The sequence below is a fragment of the Chiloscyllium punctatum genome, chromosome 38 (assembly GCF_047496795.1).
Source record: "Chiloscyllium punctatum isolate Juve2018m chromosome 38, sChiPun1.3, whole genome shotgun sequence".
Lineage (NCBI taxonomy): Eukaryota > Metazoa > Chordata > Chondrichthyes > Orectolobiformes > Hemiscylliidae > Chiloscyllium > Chiloscyllium punctatum.
Window position 1 is genome coordinate 31,632,078 of NC_092776.1, and position 21,209 is coordinate 31,653,286.

At 40.6% G+C, this 21,209-nt stretch overlaps 1 protein-coding gene across 8 annotated transcripts in view; it reads right to left on the reverse strand.

The window, feature by feature from the left end:
• Positions 1 to 18,447: 18,447 nt before the first annotated feature.
• The window catches only part of fam53b (family with sequence similarity 53 member B), a 160,694-nt gene continuing 157,932 nt past the window's right edge, over positions 18,448 to 21,209 (reverse strand). For all 8 annotated transcript variants that reach the window (XM_072557536.1, XM_072557538.1, XM_072557534.1 and 5 more), the window contains one exon: positions 18,448 to 21,005. In XM_072557536.1, coding sequence (XP_072413637.1) covers positions 20,640 to 21,005 — 366 coding nt within the window. In that variant the 3' untranslated portion in view covers positions 18,448 to 20,639. The remainder of the gene's footprint in view (positions 21,006 to 21,209) is intronic.

The window sequence follows — 21,209 nt, forward strand, 5'->3', positions numbered from 1 at the left end:
GCCTCTGTTCCTGTTTTTCAATTTTTTTTGTCTCAAACTGGTTTCTGTTTTACTGTTTTCATTTTCAACATCTGGCTATGGGGCCAGGCAGTATGTAAGGGGAGACAAGATGACTCACAACAGCTGCCTATCCAGAAGCACAGCAAAACATGTCCTCTTCATTTAGCGCCTTTTACATTCCGCAGTGTTTTCCATTTAGCACTGGCGGGATATCTCTCTGGAAGACAATCTGCTAAACTCAGACAGGAACTCCAGCTTGAACAGCTACCTGTGCTGGTAAAGATTGGGTCTGCAGGGATCTGAAAATCAGCGGCGCTTGATGGAATAATTTAAAAACCACCCAACACCAGGTTACAGTCCAATTGGTTTATTCGGAAGCACTAGCTTTCCCTCATCAGGGGCAGTGTTCCGAAAGCTAGCACTTCCAAATAAGCCTATTGGACTATTTATAACCTGGTGTTTTGTGATTTTCAACTTTGTCCACCCCAGTCCAAGACCGACACCTCCAAGTCATTTAAAAACAAATACCAACCATAGAGCATGACCACACGATGTTATGAGTGTCCGACCTGATTTCTAGTGGTCACATCTGATACCCAACACCAGAACAGATCCAGATTCAAACTGATGCCCCAGACTTCTAAAACCATTACCTTTTGGGAAATAAATCTACCCACGGATGTGCACGTTCTGTTTCAACAATTACTTTTTGTAGGTTAATGTTCCAGTCAGTTGTGCAAAGCTGGCTGATCACTGCAATTCTTCCATTTACATAACAATATCAATGTTTTATAAATAAGGGATGAAATATTAATTATAAGATTGATGGAGCTTAATTTCAATCTTAAAACAATGTGAAGAATCTATAGTTCTGTGGAAGGGTCACTTGACCCAAAACGTTCACTCTGATTTCTCTCCAGAGATGCTGCCACACCTGCTAAGCTTTTCCAGCAATTTCTCTGTGTGTTGATGAATTTCTGGGCTTAACTCGGAAACAAATCTGCCTCTCACCACCCAAAAACTATTTTTTCTTCTCTTTGTCTGCTTTGAAACTGTGTCACAGCACAAGACAACTCTTTGTGACTGAGAAACAAATAGAGGTAGCAGTTGCTACTTAATGTGCAGTTGACAAATTGTGCTCAAAATACCCTGGAAATTGAGCTGCTTAAGTTACAGTTCAAATTTCTCTTAATACTCATTGGTACAACCACAAACGTACTGTCTTCAATAGCCGAGAATGGTCAAACAGAATAATAGAAGGCAATCCTTTTTATTCTTTATGTATAGTGATGTATTTTGATGGCTTGAGAGATCACCTCATGCAGTTTTATTAATATAGATTGATTTATTCAAAAATGTAAGTAGTTTCATTCTTGTGCATAAGTAAGTTCATTATTAGATTAAATATTTCATTTCTTTTGTTAAATGGGTTTACCCAAGAAGTCGAACCCAATTGGAAGGCCCATCCCAAATCGGGAAAAATTGATGGGAAATGAGTGTTTCGAACTGGGACAGTTCTGTTTGGGGCCTGATTTGGGCAAATTGAATATTGAACCAGCATAAAACATCATGGGAAACACAAACATTAAGTGGTTTTGGATACGTCACTTATGTAGGAGAAAGTGAAGACTGCAGATGCTGGAGATCAGAGCTAAAAAAGGTGTTGCTGGAAAAGCGCAGCAGGTCAGGCAGCATCAAAGGAACAGAAGAATCGATGTTTTGGGCATAAGCCCTTCCTCAGGGATGAGGAGGGTGTGCCAAGCAGGCTAAGATAAAAGGTAGGGAGGAGGGACTTGGGGGAGGGGCGTTGGGAATACAATAGGTGGAAGGACGTGAAGGTGAGGGTGATAGGCCGGAGAGGGGGTGGGGGTGGAGAGGTTGGGAAGAAGATTGCAGGTCAAGAAGGTGGTGCTGAGTCTGAGGGTCGGGACTGAGAAAATTTCCACCACCTCCAAACTCATCCTTCGTCATTTCCGCCACCTCCAAACAGACCCCACCACCAAGGATATATTTCCCTCCCCACCCCTATCAGCGTTCCGGAAAGACCACTCCCTCTGACTCCCTCGTCAGATCTACACCCCCCACCAACCCAACCTCCACTCCCGGCACCTTCCCCTGCAACTGCAAGAAATGCAAAACTTGCGCCCACACCGCCCCCCCCCCCACTTCCCTCCAAGGCCCCAAGGGATCCTTCCATATCTGTCAGATATTCAGATATTCACCTGCACCTCCACACACATCATTTACTGCATCCGCTGCACCCGATGTGGCCTCCTATACATTGGGGAGACAGGCCGCCTACTTGCGGAACATTTCAGAGAACACCTCTGGGACAACCGCACCAACCAACCCAACCACCCTGTGGCTGAACACTTTAACTCCCCCTCCCATTCCACCAAGGACATACAGGTCCTTGGCCTCCTCCATCGCCAGACCATGGCCACACGACACCTGGAGGAAGAGTGCCTCATCTTCCACCTAGGAACCCTCCAACCACAAGGGATGAATGCAGATTTCTCCAGTTTCCTCATTTCCCCTCTCCCCACCTTATCTCAGTCCCAACCCTCAGACTCAGCACCGCCTTCTTGACCTGCAATCTTCTTCCCAACCTCTCCATCCCACCCCCTCTCCGGCCTATCACCCTCACCTTAACCTCCTTTGACCTATCATATTCCCAACGCTTCTCCCCCAAGTCCCTCCTTCCTACCTTTTATCTTAGCCTGCTTGGCACACCGGCCTCATTCCTGAGGAAGGGCTTATGCCCAAAACGTCGATTCTCCTGTTCCTTTGATGCTGCCTGACCTGCTGCGCTTTTCTAGCAACACACTTTTAAGCTATGTCACTTATGTTTCAAATTCATGAGGTTGTGCTCTGGTTTCGCAGTTTCTGTCCCATTTGAACCAATAATCCTGATGTAAACGAGCGGAAATTCTGTGTTATAACAGAAGCCTATGTAAGTGAGAGGTTGTGGGTTAGTTGTAACCACAGAACCATGTGTTGGGTTGGAAATGTCAAGTGATTGCAATCTAAGCTGGGTACAGTAAGCAACTTCTATCTTTAGACAGCATCCAGTGTTAAAACATCATCTGTTGTTTGCACAAATGAACAGCTGTTTGCTTTTCAGTTCTGCTCACAAGTTTTCTATACTGCTTTTCTTTCTGCTGCTGAAGATCCTGATTCTGTGACTGGGGAGCATTGGCTAGCTGAGCAACTGCAAAAGGTATTGCACATCAACCTCTTTGTCCCATCAAGATTCACCTACAAATGGAATCGCTGCATACTATCGTGAACAGAAACTCTGACTAGTTCAACTTGGGGTGCTGAGGCCTGCAGCCACATGCTGGCTAAGATCAGCTAACTCAGCACAAACCTGGAGTCAAATATGTTATCCTTCTATGCACCTCAACCACTCATTGCGTGATCCCTATAAATAAGGATTTTTGAGGCATAGTTAGCAAAAAGATTACAAACCTCAGAAAGACTGAATTTTTTTTATGCATACAGTATTTGACTGCTGGACTTTGGATAAAAATTCCAACTTTCCCTTTCCATTTTCCTCCAAAAATTGATCTAGATTACAGTGTATTTCCAGAAGAAGCAATACACAATGACATTTCATTAACATATGGGTTACACAATTGCAAAATGATTACCTGAGGTTAAAGAATGATGATGTATCAGGTAAGATTTTGTCCAATGAATTCATACAGAAAAGACTTAAAGCTGCAGAACTCTGAACCAGACACTAGAAACAAAAAAAAAGTTATGCCTACAATATATTCCAAAGTTATCTGTCGTCTATTTTTTTTGGACAATTGAGGGTGATACTGCAAACCAGAGTTTTCCTTTGGTTAACTGAAAAATGGGTAATATCATGTTCTCTATCTATGATAGATATCCATTTAATGATGGAAAGATCAAGGTTAAATCCTGCAGTTAGTGTAAAATAAATATTTTGTCTCTAACTGCTTTCTTTGCATGGAAGGACAGAGGTTGCTCTCAAGTTAACCTTTAAGTAGCTGACATTTAGAAACTGTACTGTTGAATACAATTAAATGAAAACCTATTTGTATCAAAGACCACCTAACCAGTATATAACTTAAAACTTTTCTTCTAATACTTTTAGCTTATATTAACAATTGTTATGATGCTGAGAGATTGCAAACTTTTTTAATAGGATGAAATCCTATGACATCGAAAGAAAGAAAACCACTGGAAAATATTTCACTTTTAAGAATTTTTATTGTAACAAATGAATCAACATCAATCATTAAGTAACAGAAGAATATTTTGATTAAAGAGCTAAATGTAACTTTATATTGTCAATACAAGTCAACTTCTGCTATATCTCACTTCCCACTGAATTGTTTCAACCCTGAATCACTTTAATTAGAATGTGTTTCCATACAAAGTCCCCAAACATGGTTAACCGCAACAGGATGCAAATCTATGAACCCTCCTTCACTTGGGTCACGATAGTCTAGATGGCACATAATGCCTAAAGTCTTCCTTCTCTGCTCCCTTTAAACCGTCTGATGAACTCTAGCAACATTGAAATGGCAATAATGTGTCTTGTCCAATCATAGTTCCTTGCCTTTCCTGTTGTTAATTCTTTATCTTTTCCAATTATTTATCAGACACACAAACACAGTCTATGGCCAACTTTCAGACACCTCCTGCAACACAAGGATCCAGTCTGAACTACCATACAAAAGACTGTCCCATCTTGCTTGTTACCTCCCTTACAAATTCTCAGTGTGCTCTCAACTGCCAAACAGAAACATAGATCCTCTCAATGTAACGAACTTTGTATTGACCCATTGCTTCATGGTTGTTCATCCCCATGGCAATCTGAAGTAATAGAGCTGTTTCTTTTAAGCTAATGATGTCATAATCAGGTAACTAATTCGCTCACACATCTCAGAAAGTGCCCCCATTGGTCTGAAACAGGATAATGCACATTGAGAAAAAGCAGACTTTTACCAAAGCACATTAATCATTGTCCAGTCTGCCTTACAGAAGTAATCTGACCTGTACTTGGCATCAGTGGCAATTTTAAAAATAAAAAATGATCAGAGATCTTTTTTGCTTCTTTTTAGATAAATCTCAATAGTTGTAAACGTGGCAGTTTAGGGTCATCAATAGTCTCAAGGTGCTGTATCTCTGTGTGTTACTATATGCTGTACTGTTAAATGGCAAAATAGAAGTGCCCTTATAATTCCCCACAGAGTTAGTTTATTGCTCACCTGGCCTGCTGGCCAAATGCTTAATGGAGCCAAAACATTTCCTCCTGGTCATAGAGCAGAAACTGAAAGCTGGAAAAAAATGTCCTGCTCATTCTCACACAAAATCAGACATAATTTCAGGGGAAGAGCAACCTGATCAGAGAGAAAAAGTAACTAAAATTATTGGGAATAATTTATGTGATTAGAAGGCATTTTTTTCTGTTTGTGTGCAACCGCTGATATCAAGCTGACCCTTTGCAGGACCATAGGCCACTGGCTTAAATCAGAAACTGTGTCTTACTAACCCCAAATACCACTGTTATTTCAACAAATCAGAACTCAGAATAATTCACTTAACTACATTTCTCATTGGCTTTTGTGACAACATTGATGAATTTCCAACAAAAACAGTTGTGTCACTTATTCTATTATGTTACCCTCAAAGTAATTTTTTTTAAGATTACTTACAGTGTGAAAACAGGCCCTTCGGCCCAACAAGTCCACACCAACCCTCCGAAGTGCAACCCAGACCCATTCCCCTACATATACCCCTTCACCTAACACTACAGGCAATTTAGCATGGCCAATTCACCTAACCTGCACATTTTTTGGACTGTGGGAGGAAACCCACGCAGACACAGGGAGAATGTGCAAACTCCACACAGTCGCCTGAGGCGGGAATTGAACCCAGGTCTCTGGCGCTGTGACTCAACAGTGCTAACCACTGTGTTACTGTGCTGCCCAAAAAAATTGCCACAATGAAAAGCATATTTAGGGACCTCTAAAGTCAGCTTTAAACCATGTTAACATCACAGCCTTTTTCAGAAGTTTTCAAGACTTGTTTGTGCATTAAAAAACTGAAGGAAAGTAGAAGAAATTACAGCCCCAAAAAAGCAGAAAATTGAAAACAATTACTGAACCTGATATTCAGTTGCGAATTACTTTTAATAAATTTAGTTACCCCAAAATTCGAAGTTATCAGTGTATGTCAGTTCAAACTGATCTTAAAAAGGTCTGAAAAATATTCATGAAGAAATCATCAACTTAACCATACATTTAATATCAATACTTCCTCTTCATTTACACAGGGTACAGTGCTTCCAGCCGGGCTTCTGAATATTTTGGACTACAAAGGCTCCTTGCATTCCTTCATCTCATAAATCACAATCTTCAACCTAACGGCTGACACTCCAGATTCAGAGATTTGGAATAGTGGCCACAATGTGCCATCATATAGATGTCCATTTCAGATGCATAAATCTGTGGGGCTTGTCTTCATGGTCTTTATCCTCAGTGGTCATTAATCCACTGAGTGAAAAGCTGAGGAAGAAGAGAATAGGGACTAGTTACACAAGGTCTTTGTCCTCTTTATGCAGTTCTAGTCTTCCGCAGTATTCTGAGGCTCATTTGCCTGTCCAGAGTCAAGGCAGAGGCAAGGTATGGCTTAGCATTAGGAAGGGAAGGTGACAAGGAGCACAGCCCCTGTCATTCCCACATGTTATTGTACTGCCAGTGTTCAAAATGTGCAAAGCTTTAACTTCCTTCTTCATATAACCAACAATGAACTTAGTATGTATACCAATGCATCCCAAATGAATGACCTTATTATTTATTTCAGGCAGCATTGAAAAAGCATGTATACAGAAGAATAAGATCATTTTTTTCCATTTTTTAAAACCTATCTCAGAAAGGCACTACACCTTTAAGACAGTGAAATCATGATATGTGATGCTCTAGCATAAAAAAGGTCTCCATCCTACTCCCTGTACACTTAAACAAGCAGCATCAGTTTAGACAGACAGCTAGGCAGCCAATTAATCAATGGGTTTATCAGCCTGACAACCACATATATAATGTAATCATACTCTAAGTAAGCATATAGCCCAGATTGTATATGTAAATGTATGCATTTCTGTGTGTTCAGTTAGTTGTGGATAAACCTTCAGATACATGACTCAATAAGAACTCAACTCCTTGTGCTACATGTTACATGGATTACATATTGAGAACCATCTTTCCCACTTATTGTACTCAGTCAGCAGAGCGAGTAGAAAGGGAGGGAGGACAATAGGGGGAAGTTACTATTAGGTAGAGAAAGTGCAAATACAGATATAAAATAGATTTTGTTCCTAAAATGTCAGGTATTAGAGAAAAACTCATAAACAGTGAGGTCAGAGTAAATATTATTGACTGAAAGAGGAACCAAAACAGGATAATAAAAAGAGGAAGAAACTAATACTGAAACAGTAGAAATGAAAGTAGAAACAATGAAAAGAAAATAATTAATAAGAAAGAAAATATCAAATTAGAAGGAAAATGAGGAATTGCTATAATTTGACTTTGGACTTTTTATAGAATATTGAGGTAGTTTTGTTATATGTTCAATTTCCATCAATAGAATTTATCATTTTCATCTCCCTTTGAACTTTATTTACAGAGCAGTAAATGCATCAAAATTTTAGGAACATGGATTTAGAAATGGTGCAGAAAATACAGATCTTGCTCTGGATTCTATTCACAAACTTACTTTCAATGCAAACACACGAAGATTATGCCTCTTGATAGGGCAAGTTATTTATAGCCATCAGGTTTGTGTTGTTCATGGGTCTAGCAAGTGGGGTTTAGTTGGTGGAGGATCTTATTCTTCCCTAAGCTGAGGGTTAACCGTTAGTGATCAATGCTTTTGAAATACAATCCATAATCCATTAAAGACTCTAATTAGAGAGTGATGCAGACGCACAGTCATCAGCAAACAGTAATTCATATTATCATTATTTCTAATATCTTAGCCAAGGATTGTAGTCGTTCTGATTGAATGGATTGATACCTGTTTAGGAATTGAAATATATATTGCATCATTGTTTCCATCACATATCCTAGAATATATGACAACAAAGAATATACTGGAGAGCAGAGGGGCCATGATATACACTGGCTTCACACCACTTGTTACACTAAAGGTAGCAATGTATTTACCAGTCAATGATTCTGGTCATCAATCCATCATGAACTGCAATATTAAATTTACAGTTTTATCAGAATATCCAAGTTTAGCCAAGCCTTTCCATGAGACCTTCACCAGCCAACAAAGGCATAGAAGAGTTCCAGTTGTTGTTTGCTAATTTTCACTTGTATTTGCCAAAGGGTGATAGTCACGTCACAAGTGCCTTTGTGTTTCCTGAACCCGAATTGACTTTCTGGCAATACATATTCTACTATGTGGTTTACCATTCTGTTGAGTAGGAAGTTTGCTAGAATCTGCTAACACAAACAACAAAATTTCTCTGTGGGTGTCGCAACAGATTTTTATCCTTCTTCTTTATACATGTGAATTGTGTCAGGCTTGAACTCCTGCTGGATTGATGTGTTTATTCCACATTCTGTAATATCATTGTATGCGTTTGACAACTTGCTGAGATCCTCAAGATCTGGAAAATTCTCTTGGGATCCTGTCTGAATTTGGCACTTTTTTAAAGGACAGGGGTCTGGTGGCATTACTATCAGAAGGTTTGCTGAAGAGCTTTTCACATGTGGGTTAGTCTAGAAGCATGTCCTAAGTTGTTCCATTTACAGTAAATGGAAGGTTAAGTACAACTCATGTCCAGCACTGTGCCTTTTTCAATTAAATAAAAGGATGGTGGACACCTGCTCCCTTGTGCATTCCTCATGGCAATGTCTAAACGACTGGCCGTTTTTTGAAGTTTAATAAAAGTTTGGGGGGTGACTTTCCCCGGTACATTCAACACCTCATGAAGCAGAGTTCTTTTGTCAGGTTAAAGTCCAAATTGTGTTGGTCTGAGTTCTCTTGTCAACCAATTAACACCCTTTACTCATGCAGCGTATATTGTTGCTCTTTTTGAAATTCGTATTCTTGAATCAGATCCGGTGAAGATGAAAATGTTCAACAACATGTATCTTTTACAGCCACGTTAACTGAAAGTTTGATGCTTTCAAAGAACTATTGGTGTCTACAGAGATTAAAAATCACACAACACCAAGTTATAGTTCAACAAGCTTATTTGGAAGTACTATCAGCAGGACGCTGAAACCTGTTGGACTATAACCTGGTGTTGTGAGATTTTTAACTTTGACCACCCCAGTCTACCAACTGCACCTCCACATCATGTCTACAGAGATTGTAATACATCTTTGTCGAAGAAAGAACCTTGTAATTTCAGTGTGGGGCTCCAGTCATTATTCTTGACACAAACCAAAACGCTGCAGCACTCAAACAGTGACTGTCTAAATACCTAATAGAAGTGGAATTATTTATAACATGGATGCTTGCACTTTACAATCACACTGGGGCTGTCTACTCCAGACATTGAAACTCTCTGCTGCTGCTTCACTCAGAAGACCTGAAACACATATGCTCAAGTTCAGACACATTACTCAAGCTAATCATAAAGCAGAGCAAAGAGACTCTTTCAGATGAAAGTTTTGAGAGAGAACTGGAGGTAAGTCAGCTCAAAGGCAAAATGGTTGGAATCGTTCTTGTCCATGGAAGCCTTATTGAAGGTGATAGTGGGAGCAGACAAGTCTGAGGTAAACATTCCCATCTGTATTTTATGCTATTTTCTCTTATTTTGAGTTTTTCCTGTGTATATGAATACATAAATTAGCAGGAGTAGACCATTCAGCTTAATGAGCTCCTCCACTATTTGATAAGATCATGGCTAACTCCAGACCCACAGCAATGTGGTTGACTCTTAATAGCCTTCTGGACAATTAGGGATGGGCAACAAATGCTGGCCTAGCCAGCAACACTCACATCCCAAAAATGAATAAAAATATAGCTGATTGTGGCCTCAACTCCATTTTCTATTTACTCCCATCATTTGACAATCAAGAATCTATTTAAAATATTCAAGGACCTAGCTTCCACTGCTGGCTGGGAACACAAATTCTGCAGGCGAGAAACTTTCTTGAGAGAAAAAAATTCTTATCTCCATCTTAAATGGGAGACATCTTGAGTCAGATTTTCCACTGGCCACACAGTTGTTTTGTGAGCGAAGATCGGCGATGCACATAGAGAACATGCAGAATCCCCTTCCTAGCTTTCTCCAAAGAAATTGTCTGGGAAATGAATTTTCCTGTAGGCAATTCCTGCACACCTGGAACTTTCTGAAAATCAATGAAACTTGGATACTTTAAATAGTTCCTATGGAATTAAGTGAAATACTTACTCAAGAAAGGTTAGACTATTAAAAGGATGTAGGCCAACTCCTGAGTAACTGTGAAAAATCTCATACTTTCCTCCTCATACTGAATTTTTTTTTTTGCAAATCACTTCAAACTTGTGCTGTCTCACTCTGTGATGCCTCACTGTGCTGTCTCGCTCTGTGCGCTCACTCCGTGCTACCTCGCTGTTCTATCTCACTCTGTACCGCCTCACTGTGCTGTCTCGTTCTGTGCTGCTTCACTGTAATGTCTCATTCAACGCTGCTTCACTGTGCTGTCTCATTCTGTACTGTCTCATTCTCGTTCCTGTTATGAGTGGGAACAGCTTCTCCCTATCTATTGTACCCAGTCCCTCCATGGTTCAAAACCTTCCAACAACCTTACACTATTTCAAGGAGAATAGTGCCAATCTCTCCAATCTATCCCTAACTAAAGTTTCACATGCTTGGCGCAGTTCTTGAAAAATATTTTTGTACTCCCTCCGATGTGCAATTCCTCCACATGTGTTTACATCCTTCCTATAATTTTGATTATATTGTCACATGTACTCAAGTACAAAAGTATAGGCATATAGTGAAAAATGTACAATTTTGCCATGCAAGGTGCCATCTTAAGTACAAGTGCCTAGGTGCAGAATCTTAAAAACAAGTTCAAAGTTTGGGAGAAGATTTGTAGCTCGGGTGCTCGTTGTTGTGGTTCTGTTCGCCGAGCTGGGAATTTGTCTTGCAAACGTTTCGTCCCCTGTCTAGGTGACATCCTCAGTGCTTGGGAGCCTCCTGTGAAGCGCTTCTGTGCTGTTTCCTCCGGTATTTATAGTGGCCTGTCTCTGCCGCTTCCAGTTGTCAGTTCGAGCTGTCCGCTGTAGTGGCCGGTATATTGGGTCCAGGTCGATGTATTTGTTGATAGAGTCTGTGGATGAGTGCCATGCCTCTAGGAATTCCCTGGCTGTTCTCTGTTTGGCTCGCCCTATAATGGTAATGTTGTCCCAGTCGAATTCATGTTGCTTGTCGTCTGTGTGTGTGACTACTAAGGATAGCTGGTCCTCCGGTTTCCTCACAGCAGGTTAGGTGAATTGGCCATGCTAAATTGCTCACTGTGTTCAGGGATGTGTAGGTTAGGTGCATTAGTCATAGGAAATGTAAAATAATATGGTAGGGCACCAGGTCTGGGTGGGATAATCTTCGAATGGTCGGTGTGGACTTGTTGGGCCAAGTGGCCTGTACACTGTAGGGATTCAATGGGGAGAGAACGAGCAGACAGAATATACTCATTCGAATTCAGAAGAATGAGGGAGGATCTTGTAAAAACGTAGAAAATTATGAATGGAAAAGATAAGATAGAAGCAGGGAGGCTGTTTCCATGGTGGGTGAAACTAAAACTAGGGGGCGTAGCCTCAAAATAAGCAGGAGCAGAATTAGGCATGAGTTGAGGAGGAACCTCTTCACCAAAGGGTTGTGAATCTGTGGAATTCCCTGCCCAGTGAAGCAGTTGAGGTTTCCTCATTGAATGTTTTTAAGACAAAGATAGATTTTTGAACAGTAAAGGAGTTAAGGGTTATGGTGAGCGGGCAGGTAAGTGGAGTTGAGTCCACAAAAGATCAGCTGTGACCTTATCGAATGTCAGAGCAGGTCAACAGGCCAGATGGCCGACTCCAGCTCCTATTTCTTATGTTCTATAAAATATACAAAATAAGTTCAAAAGTTACATGTTGCAGATCTTCTTAGTTTTAAGTCAGTAATAAATGAATAAAACTGAATGGTCAAACATTACAGTCTTTCTTAAATGCTTACCCACAATAGGACAACACTTCGAGGAATCACCTCGAGGCTGGAACTCCATACTGAGGCCACACAGTGCCGAGAGACCACGATGTACCACTGAAAGACCGCCATGCGGGGCCAAGAGACCACCATACTGAGCGACTGAGAGATGGCCATACCAGACTGAGAGATTACATGTACCAGTGAAAGACCACCATGTGGGGCAAAGAGACAACCACATTGAGCTACTGAGAGACCACCACACCAGACCGAGAGATCACCTGTCTGAGTCCGATGCTGGGAGTCGGGAGCTAGGAGTCAGAGGCTGGGAGAAGAAATAAAAGAGATTGTAAAAAAAAAGTGAAAAAGAGAAAGAATGAAAAGGAAATAGATGGAGCAGATGAGCTCTGTCTGAAGCGTCGTCCTCCACCTCCTCTTCCGCCATTTTGGGTCAAAGGCCCAAGTGGCATCCAAGAGTGGGTTCAGAATCACCTCTTTGTACTCATATTCTATTCCCCATCTCAAATATTGTGTGCAGTTTGAGTCTCCTTATTTAAGGAAGGACCCCAGAATTACTAATGATGCAGCAGGAGGCCATTTAGCCAATCATGCCTGCCCCAGCCCGATTATGTAGCGCCAATCTCCTCCCTTTTCCCCATTTCCCTGCACACTATTTCTATTTTTAAAATTCTAATGTTCTCCTGAATTCTTCAATAGAACCTGCCTCCACTGTATTTCCAGGCAGTGTAATCCATGGCCTAATAATCACCATGTGTAAAAGATTTTTCTCACATTACTTTAAATCTATGCATTACATTTTTGTTTCTTTTACAAGCAGAAACAAATTCATGCTGTCTACTCTACTTGGCCCATTCATTATTTTGAAAACCACAACCAGATCTCCTCTTAGCCTTCTTCTCTCCAAGGAGAACATTCCCAACATCTTTAAGATTTCCTCATAGCTGAGGATAACCTGGAACTAATCTAGTAACTAACTTCAGCACTCTCTCCAATGGGTTTGCATCTTTCTTTTAAATTGGCACCCACAACTGTATACAATACTCCAACTGTGGTGCTGAAAAAGCTCAACAGGTCAGGCAGCATCCGAGGAGCAACAGAATCGATGTTTCGGCATAAGCATTTCATCAGGAATCTCCTATTCATTGGATGCTGCCTGACCTGCTGTGCTTTTCCAGCACCACACTCTCAACTTTAATCTCTAGCATCTGCAGTCCTCACATTTTCCAACTGTGGTCTAACAGGATATAAATGCTTTGGAATCAGTCCAGAGGATTTTGGTAGCAGTTGGTTAGGCCACAGCTAGAGTAGAGTGTACAGTTCTGGAATCCACATTATAGGAGGGAAGTGCTTGCAGTGGAAAAGGTGCAGAGGTGATTTACCAGGATATTGCCTGGGCTGCAGAGCTTAAGGTATAAAGAGAGATTGGATTGACTGGGGTTGTTTTCCTTGGAGCAGAGGAGATTGAGTGGGGACACGATTGAGATGTATAAAGTTATGAGAGGCACAGACAGGATAAAGCTTTGATGCAGGGTTAAATGACTAGCAGGGATAGATTGAAGGGGAACAATGTTTGGAGGGATGTGAGGAAATTTATTTTCACCCAGAGGATAGTGGGAATCTGGAACTCACTGCCTGTAAGGTGGTAGAAGCAGAGACCTTCATAACATTTAAGAAGTATATGGATGCACACTTGAAACGTTGTGGACCAAGTGCTGGAATTAGAATAGTTAGATAGCTGTTTTTGACTATTGCAGACTCAATGGGCTAATGGGCCATCTTCTGTGCTTGTAGACCTCTTTGACGTTTATGTTCCATTTCCCTCGCAATGAATAACAGTCCCATTGTCTTCCCAATTACCAGCTGTAACTGTACACCAATTCTTTATGTGATTCATGTACCAAGACACCTTCTGCAACACAGTTTTGTCCATTTAAATATGTTTTTTCTAATCTTCCTTTCATTTTAATTTGGTTTATTTCTAGAACAGCCTGTGAACGACATAGCCTGAGAGTCTTAGTCAAATGTTTTGAGCAGGATTGCAAACTGTATGGGTGGCCAGTAGTGAGACATATGATAATGTAGTGACTCTATAAGTTGTAAGGGTTGGTAACTTCAAATTCACATGGGAACATACAACCTTGGGAATAGGAGTAGGCCAATCAGCCCATCGAGCCTGTTTCACCCTTCAATGAGATAATGCTGATCTGTGATCTAACTCCATATACCTTCCTTTGGCCCACTGCAACCCCACACTCTTAGAGCCATCAGAAATCCCCCTTAACCGCCTGCTCAATTGGTCACCAGCATGACCCCCTTCAATTCTGATGGCCTACGTGACCCTTTTTTTTCCATAAGATTTGGTCACTAAGGGAAGAACAGTAGCAGGTGCTCCCCAGTCAACAGTGGTTAGCCACCTAGACCAATTAAAGGTCTAATAGTGGAAAGACCCATTGTAAATACTACTGGGAATTTGCTGACATTGCCCAGAGGGAAAAACTAGTGATACTCAGAGATGAACGGACTAGCCCTTCGATTTGAAGTACACAACACAAGTATTCCCCATTCACCAGTTTGACCATTTCTCCTTCTGCATGGCAGACTGGATGGACCTCAGAGTCAGGGTTGTTGGGAATAATTGGAGTTTCAGGCTTCATGCTGTGATGACAAGACCAAAAGGTGAAAGGCCACACTCTGGAGGGATTTCCCCTTCCACTCAGATGGCCCTATTAGTTCCAAGCCTCTGCATCTTCAAAATTATAATAATGCATCTGAGGGGTCACAATATGAAGACTCGTTTTCTCAAAATCAACCACAGCTACACCCACCACACCAAATCTCAAGTCTTCTTGTTATGCTTTTATTCCACTTTAGGAATCTACCTGCCCTCCCTCAGTGCTCACCCCATTTCAGTTGACAACAGAGGATCAATGACTGGCTCAAATGGGATCAGAACACAGAAGTGGCCATGAAAATATTCTATCAGTGGTATCTACATGATAAAGGAGCATTGAGAAATACCTTCCAACAAGATATCGGCATACTCGCTGGCTAAGAAATAATCTAAGGTATGTAGGGCCTAAAGAAAAAGACAATAATAACTAACACTTTTATGGATTTATTTAAAATGTTGTTAACATTGCATGAGCTTGATATATTTTGCATGTTTAAATCTACCTCAAATATATTTCTAAAATACTTATGATGCATATTTGCTCTCCTTCAATTGTGTCATGATTTTAAAGTATTAGTTATCTCTCTACTGCAGCACAGATGCCAAAATGATAATACCAGTTACACATGAAGTACAAAGATAGCAAGTGTCCATATGTCAGGAACAAAAGCTCTGCTCATTTATTTATGCACACTTTCTGATTACGCATGAATTGGCTGCTCTGTGTAACCAGGAACTGGTTTATTATTTTTAGATTTTGTTTCAAATCAAGCTATTCAGACATGCTACGACACACCTCTGAAGTAGGTGGGACTTGAACCTGGGCTTTCTGGCAAGTCCCATGTATATACTTACTTCAACGTGGCAACTTATTCTCTAAAATACCAACTGAGCATGTCAAGAATTAAGAATAAGAGTAGACCCTACAGCATATTGGGCATAATCTGCCATTCAGGACGATCATTGCTGATCCTGCGCTTTAACTCCACTGTTCCATTTACTCTTTATGATCACGCGATTAATTCAGAGAGGCCAAAATTAAATATAGGAGCAGAATTAGGCTATTCGACACATTGAGGCTGTTCCAGCATTTAATCATGGTTGATACATTTCTCAACTCATCCCTGGCCTTCTAGACATAATCTCGGAGTCCCTGTACCTTGCTCCTTATCTTATTTAGCAGCTCCTTTGTGGCACCTTGTTAAAGGCCTTCTGGAAATCCAACTAGATCACATCCACGGACACTTTTGTCTAACTTGTTTGTTACCCCCTCAAAGATTGTTAACATATTTTCCAGGCATGATCTTCCCTTGATGAAGCTGTGCTGACTCAGACCTATTTTTGCATGCACTTACAAGTATTCCACAATTTCATCCTTAACATGGGCTCTCAAATCTTACCAAAATCAGGCTATCGTTTCCTGTCTTCTGCGTCCATAATTTCTTAAACAGGGATGCTACATTAGCCATTTTCCTGTACTCTAGGACCCTCCCAGACTCCACTGGTTCCTGACAGATCACCACTACCTCTACAAACTCCTCAGTATCTTCTTCAGAATTTTGCAGTGTAGTCCGTCTGGTCTAGGTGATTTATCCACCTTCAGATCTTTCAGCACCCCCCACCCTGTACATTCCCCTTAGTGATGACTGCTATACTTGCCTTGTCCCTGGCTCTCTTGAGGTTCTGGTATGCTGCTGGTGTCTTTTACTTTGAAAACCAATGCAAAGTCCCTATTACTCTGCCATTTCTTCGTTCCCATTACTACTTCTCCAGCCTCATATTCCAGTAGTCCAATGTCCACTTTTGATGCTCTTATCTTTTAGATACCTAAAAAAACCACTTGCAATCTTCTTTTACATTACCAGGTAGCTTAATCTCACATTGTATTTTCTCCCTTATTGCTTTTTTGAGTTCTCCTCTGCCAGTTTTTAAAGACATCCCAGTCCTCTGGCTTCCCATTAATCTTCACCACATTGCATGCTTCTTCTTTTGTTTTTATGCTGTCCCCAATCTCTCATCAGCCACAGTTACCTCATCCTCGCCTTAGGAAGAATTTCTGCTGTGGTTCCTGAAATACTCCAGAAACTCCACCATCTTCCCTGCTCGGCTCACCTTCCTAGCAACTCTGGCCAGCTCCTCCACTATGTTTTTGCAGTTACCTTCACTCAGTTGTAATAATGTTACATTTGATTCCAACTTCACCCCCTCAAACTGTAGAGAAAGTTCTATCACATTATGGTCACTGTCCTCCTAGGAGTTCCTTCACCTTCAACTCCCAAATCAAGTCTGCATCATTACACATCACCAAATCCAGAATTGCCTGATCTTTAGTGGGCCGTACCACAAGCTGCCTCAAAAAGAAAATCTTGTGGACATTCCACAAATTCCTTATCTTGAGATCCACTACTATCCCAGTCCACCTGCATATTGAATTTCTTCTATCCCAACCTTAAATGATTCAATAATGGAGATTCCAGACGTTTTAGGGCAGAGATTTCCAAAGATTCATCGGCCTTTGGAGTGAAGCAATTACTCCATACCTCAGTCCTAAACGATCAACCCTTTTTCCTAAGACTGCACCTGTGTTTTTGATACACAGATCAGTGGAAAAACTCTCTTGGCATCTAATCTATCAAACTCCCTCAGAATTTTGTACATTTCAATAAGATCGCCTCTTGTTCTTCTAAATGCCCAATTTGCTCTGCATCATAGGACAACCACTTCCCTCATCCCAGAGACCAACCTGATAAACCTTCACTGCATTGACCCTGGGGCAAGTATAGGCTTTCCTAAATGTGGAGACCAATGTTCACCAAAACCCTGTACAATTATAGCAAGGTTTCTTTTCTTTCCCCCCACTGACCTCCAGTACTCTCGCAATAAAAGCCAACATGCCATTTGCATTCCTAGTTGCTTGCTGCATCTGTATGCTAACTTCCTGCATTCTTTGACCGCTTGCAAGGCTCCTTGAACATCAACACTTGCACATTTCACACCTCCTAAATATTTATTCTGCTTTTCTATCCTGATGACTAGATTGGATAATCTCTTTGTTACCTATAATATACACCATCTGCCATCTTCTTGTTCACATAATAAACTGGCTGATAAACTTTGTAGCAGCTCTGCATTTGCCCTTTTGCTCATCTTTCCATCTAGTTTGGTACCATTAACAAAAAGTTAGGCATATTACTCTGTCTCTTGATCTAAGTCATTGTGATAGACTCTAAAATAGTTTGGGTCCCAGCACTAATCCTGCAGCACTCCATCATTCACTATCTACCAAACTGAAAATGCCCCATTCACGCCCATGCTTTATCAAACACTATTCATGCTAATTCTATCAGAACACCTGCCAGTCAACTCTGTAATGTTTGCTTATCTGTGGTTTAAATCTCCCAGATTCTGATTTGCATTCCCTAATGCACATCCCTGGGTCCAATCGTCCTCGCTGTGATTGTTGCTGAATTCCATCAGTTTGCTGCGACAGGCAAATCCATTCCAGTGAAAGAAGGGAATGTGAAATGCACAAATAATGAACAGCATACAATGGCAGCATAATAAGGAAAGAAAACAAATTTAGCTTCAGTTTCTTTTTATTGAAAATTGAGAACAGCCCATGTAAAACAACAGGAAGTGATACAGTTTTGCTGAAGATAGTCTCATCATAGAAATCAGATTTACTGATTTAGAATTTGCCTCAAATCTTCAAAGACTTTCTTGCTTCTAGTTAAGAATTGCATACAAATTTTCTGAAATACAGCAGTGTTCTCCAATTTATTTCAGCAACTGTAGCCCATGCATTCACTGTATATGAGCAGTCTTTTCATACAAAGTATGCATCGAGATTTGCTAGCATAATTTCCCTTAAGTATCAAGTTGAAATGTCCAGATTAGCCATATATAACTGCAGCATTTACTGTGTAAGCTTTTGAAGTACAGTAAGGCAAACAGGTTATGTAGTGCTGCGTTATCGCTGCAAATAATGGTTGGAAAAACTACAATTAATCACTGGCTTTCATGGCTCAATTCTGAGTCATCACATACTAGATAGCATTCCATGAGCTGAAAGGCCTTTCACATTAAATAACACATTTTGCTACCACCAGTTTCTCTCACACATGCAGGTAGTACTGTCTCAACAGAAATATTGCTTGGTCTACATTTGAAAAAAAAATTTTAAAATAGTCAATACTTTCATAGACATCCTTGCATTTCTTCTTGGAATTCCTGACATTCCAGAAATTGTAATAAACAAACAAAGACAAAGACAGTCACACTTTAGAAGTGTAACCTCACTGTACACCATCTCATTCCCAGCTCACTTACAATAATAGCCTTCTGAAGTTCTATCTGAAACCAGCAGCACTGATATTAACTGTTAAACTTCCCGTGTAACTAATTCTGGTTAAAAACTTATTGCAAAGAATGAGGTTGTAGATAATTTGTTACATGCAGTATGAGAAAATAATCCTTGCAGTAGAAAACATTTGTCCTGTATTGTACAAGTTTAATATAAATTAAGAAAAGTTGTGGGTTCTTTAAAAAATGTTCATAAGTCCATTTATGGACACCCTGAGTCTACAGTAGACACACACACAAAACTGATAATTGGGAATTTTGTGTTGTCCAAGCCAGAGATGCCAATTCTTCCGATTCTGATAGGAATCCTGGATAGTTTCCTTTACAACTGGATTTTAGACCTGTCCATAAGTTTCTGCATGTTTTCACTGAAGTTAGTGAACTTCCATCCATTTGTGGTTCAAAAGATAGAATTCTTATAACTTTGAAATCCACTGATTATATATAAAGTGATTTTTCCATCTCTCACTGCCTGCCCTGCCCTTCTTTCATGACAGGTTGCTAACATCCATTGGTTAAGAGCTCAGCAACTGGCATTCTATAGATACCAGTGGGTATAGACACATCAGAATTTTACAGCAAGGTAGGCAGTCAATTGCCTCATTGCACCAGTGTGCATTGTCTGGAGGAGTTAGCGACTGAGTCCCACTGTAAACACAGAAATATATTTTGCTCCTGATTTTATTTTCACTCATTGCAGAGGAAAATATCTCAGTATTGCAGTACAAACATGCTGGGAAACATAAGACAGCAGTCAAAACTAAAATGGCTCTGCTTTGCTCACCACAGCAAGACAATACCAAAGTTTAGTTGCAAGAAAAAAGCAAGCTAAACATTAGGGCAGTTTTAAAAATAAGTTGGTAAGTACAAGGAAACAAAATAAAACACAAACAAAACAGTCTGCAAACGTGCAGCATGTGACAGATTGCTTTTGTGGCTTCAGTCCATTGAGATCACAGTTTCGGATTGGGAAATTTGGCATCTGTTCGGGTGGGGTAGGGAGGCCGGGGGAATGTTGGGTAAAGTGTCAATTACTAAATCAGAATGGCAAAGATCATTCACACTACATTTGAAGCAGTTTTGATATAAAACTACTACCGGTAAGCTTCGATAAAAACACAGAGAGGGGCCACGTTTTCTTGAGCGTGCCTTCAAACTCAATGTCTCCGACAATTATATCTGTGTATAATGAGTAGTTAAAAACAAACTACCTCTAGTCCTGTTTGGGTTTGCTCCAACAGATGCAGGACTGTCTGACTGTCTTTTGGCAAATTGAATATTCAGGTATAGACATACTGAGATGTGAAGTTGTTCGACTTACATGCCCTTGGAACACTATTTAAAAGAACACAAAAAATGCAGCAAACTGTGCACAATTTTATAGATCTCATCTGCTCATGCATCCTAGAACCTGATAGGCTAGTTGTTTTCTATTTGCTCAATGTCAAGTTCACCATCCAGCTGAAATACATCTTGTCCAGCGTCTTCCCTCCTCCAGGAGTCTTTATCATTCTTCTCACTTGGCCAGCTTTGCTTCACAACCCCAAACACCTCAGTGTTCTCCCTGCCAGTTGCCCCTTTGCTAGTAGAGGGTTTTTCTGAGTCTCCATGATGCTGTGGTTCTGGACTACAGGCAGGGGTTGTGCCTGGCATGGGAGTTGAAACATAGACGTGTGGTGTCCATGTCTTTGCTGCAGTTGAGCCCGGTGAGACGGTCTGTTCTCGTTGACAGCAATCATTCCCAGTGGTACCCACAGAGCTGGGGCTGTGAAAGTTCCTGAGATTCTATGAAGAGAAATCACAAAACAGCACATGAAAAGGTAATGCTTTCAAAATTCAAACATTTACTGACTTCCAGCTTTACCAGGACATTTTCCTCTACTGCCAGCATGATGTATTACTACTCAACAAAGTCATACCAGTTAGTAAAATAACACAAAAATAGAATCTCTTACTAAAAATCAAACTGTCACATCTGATTAAATTCCA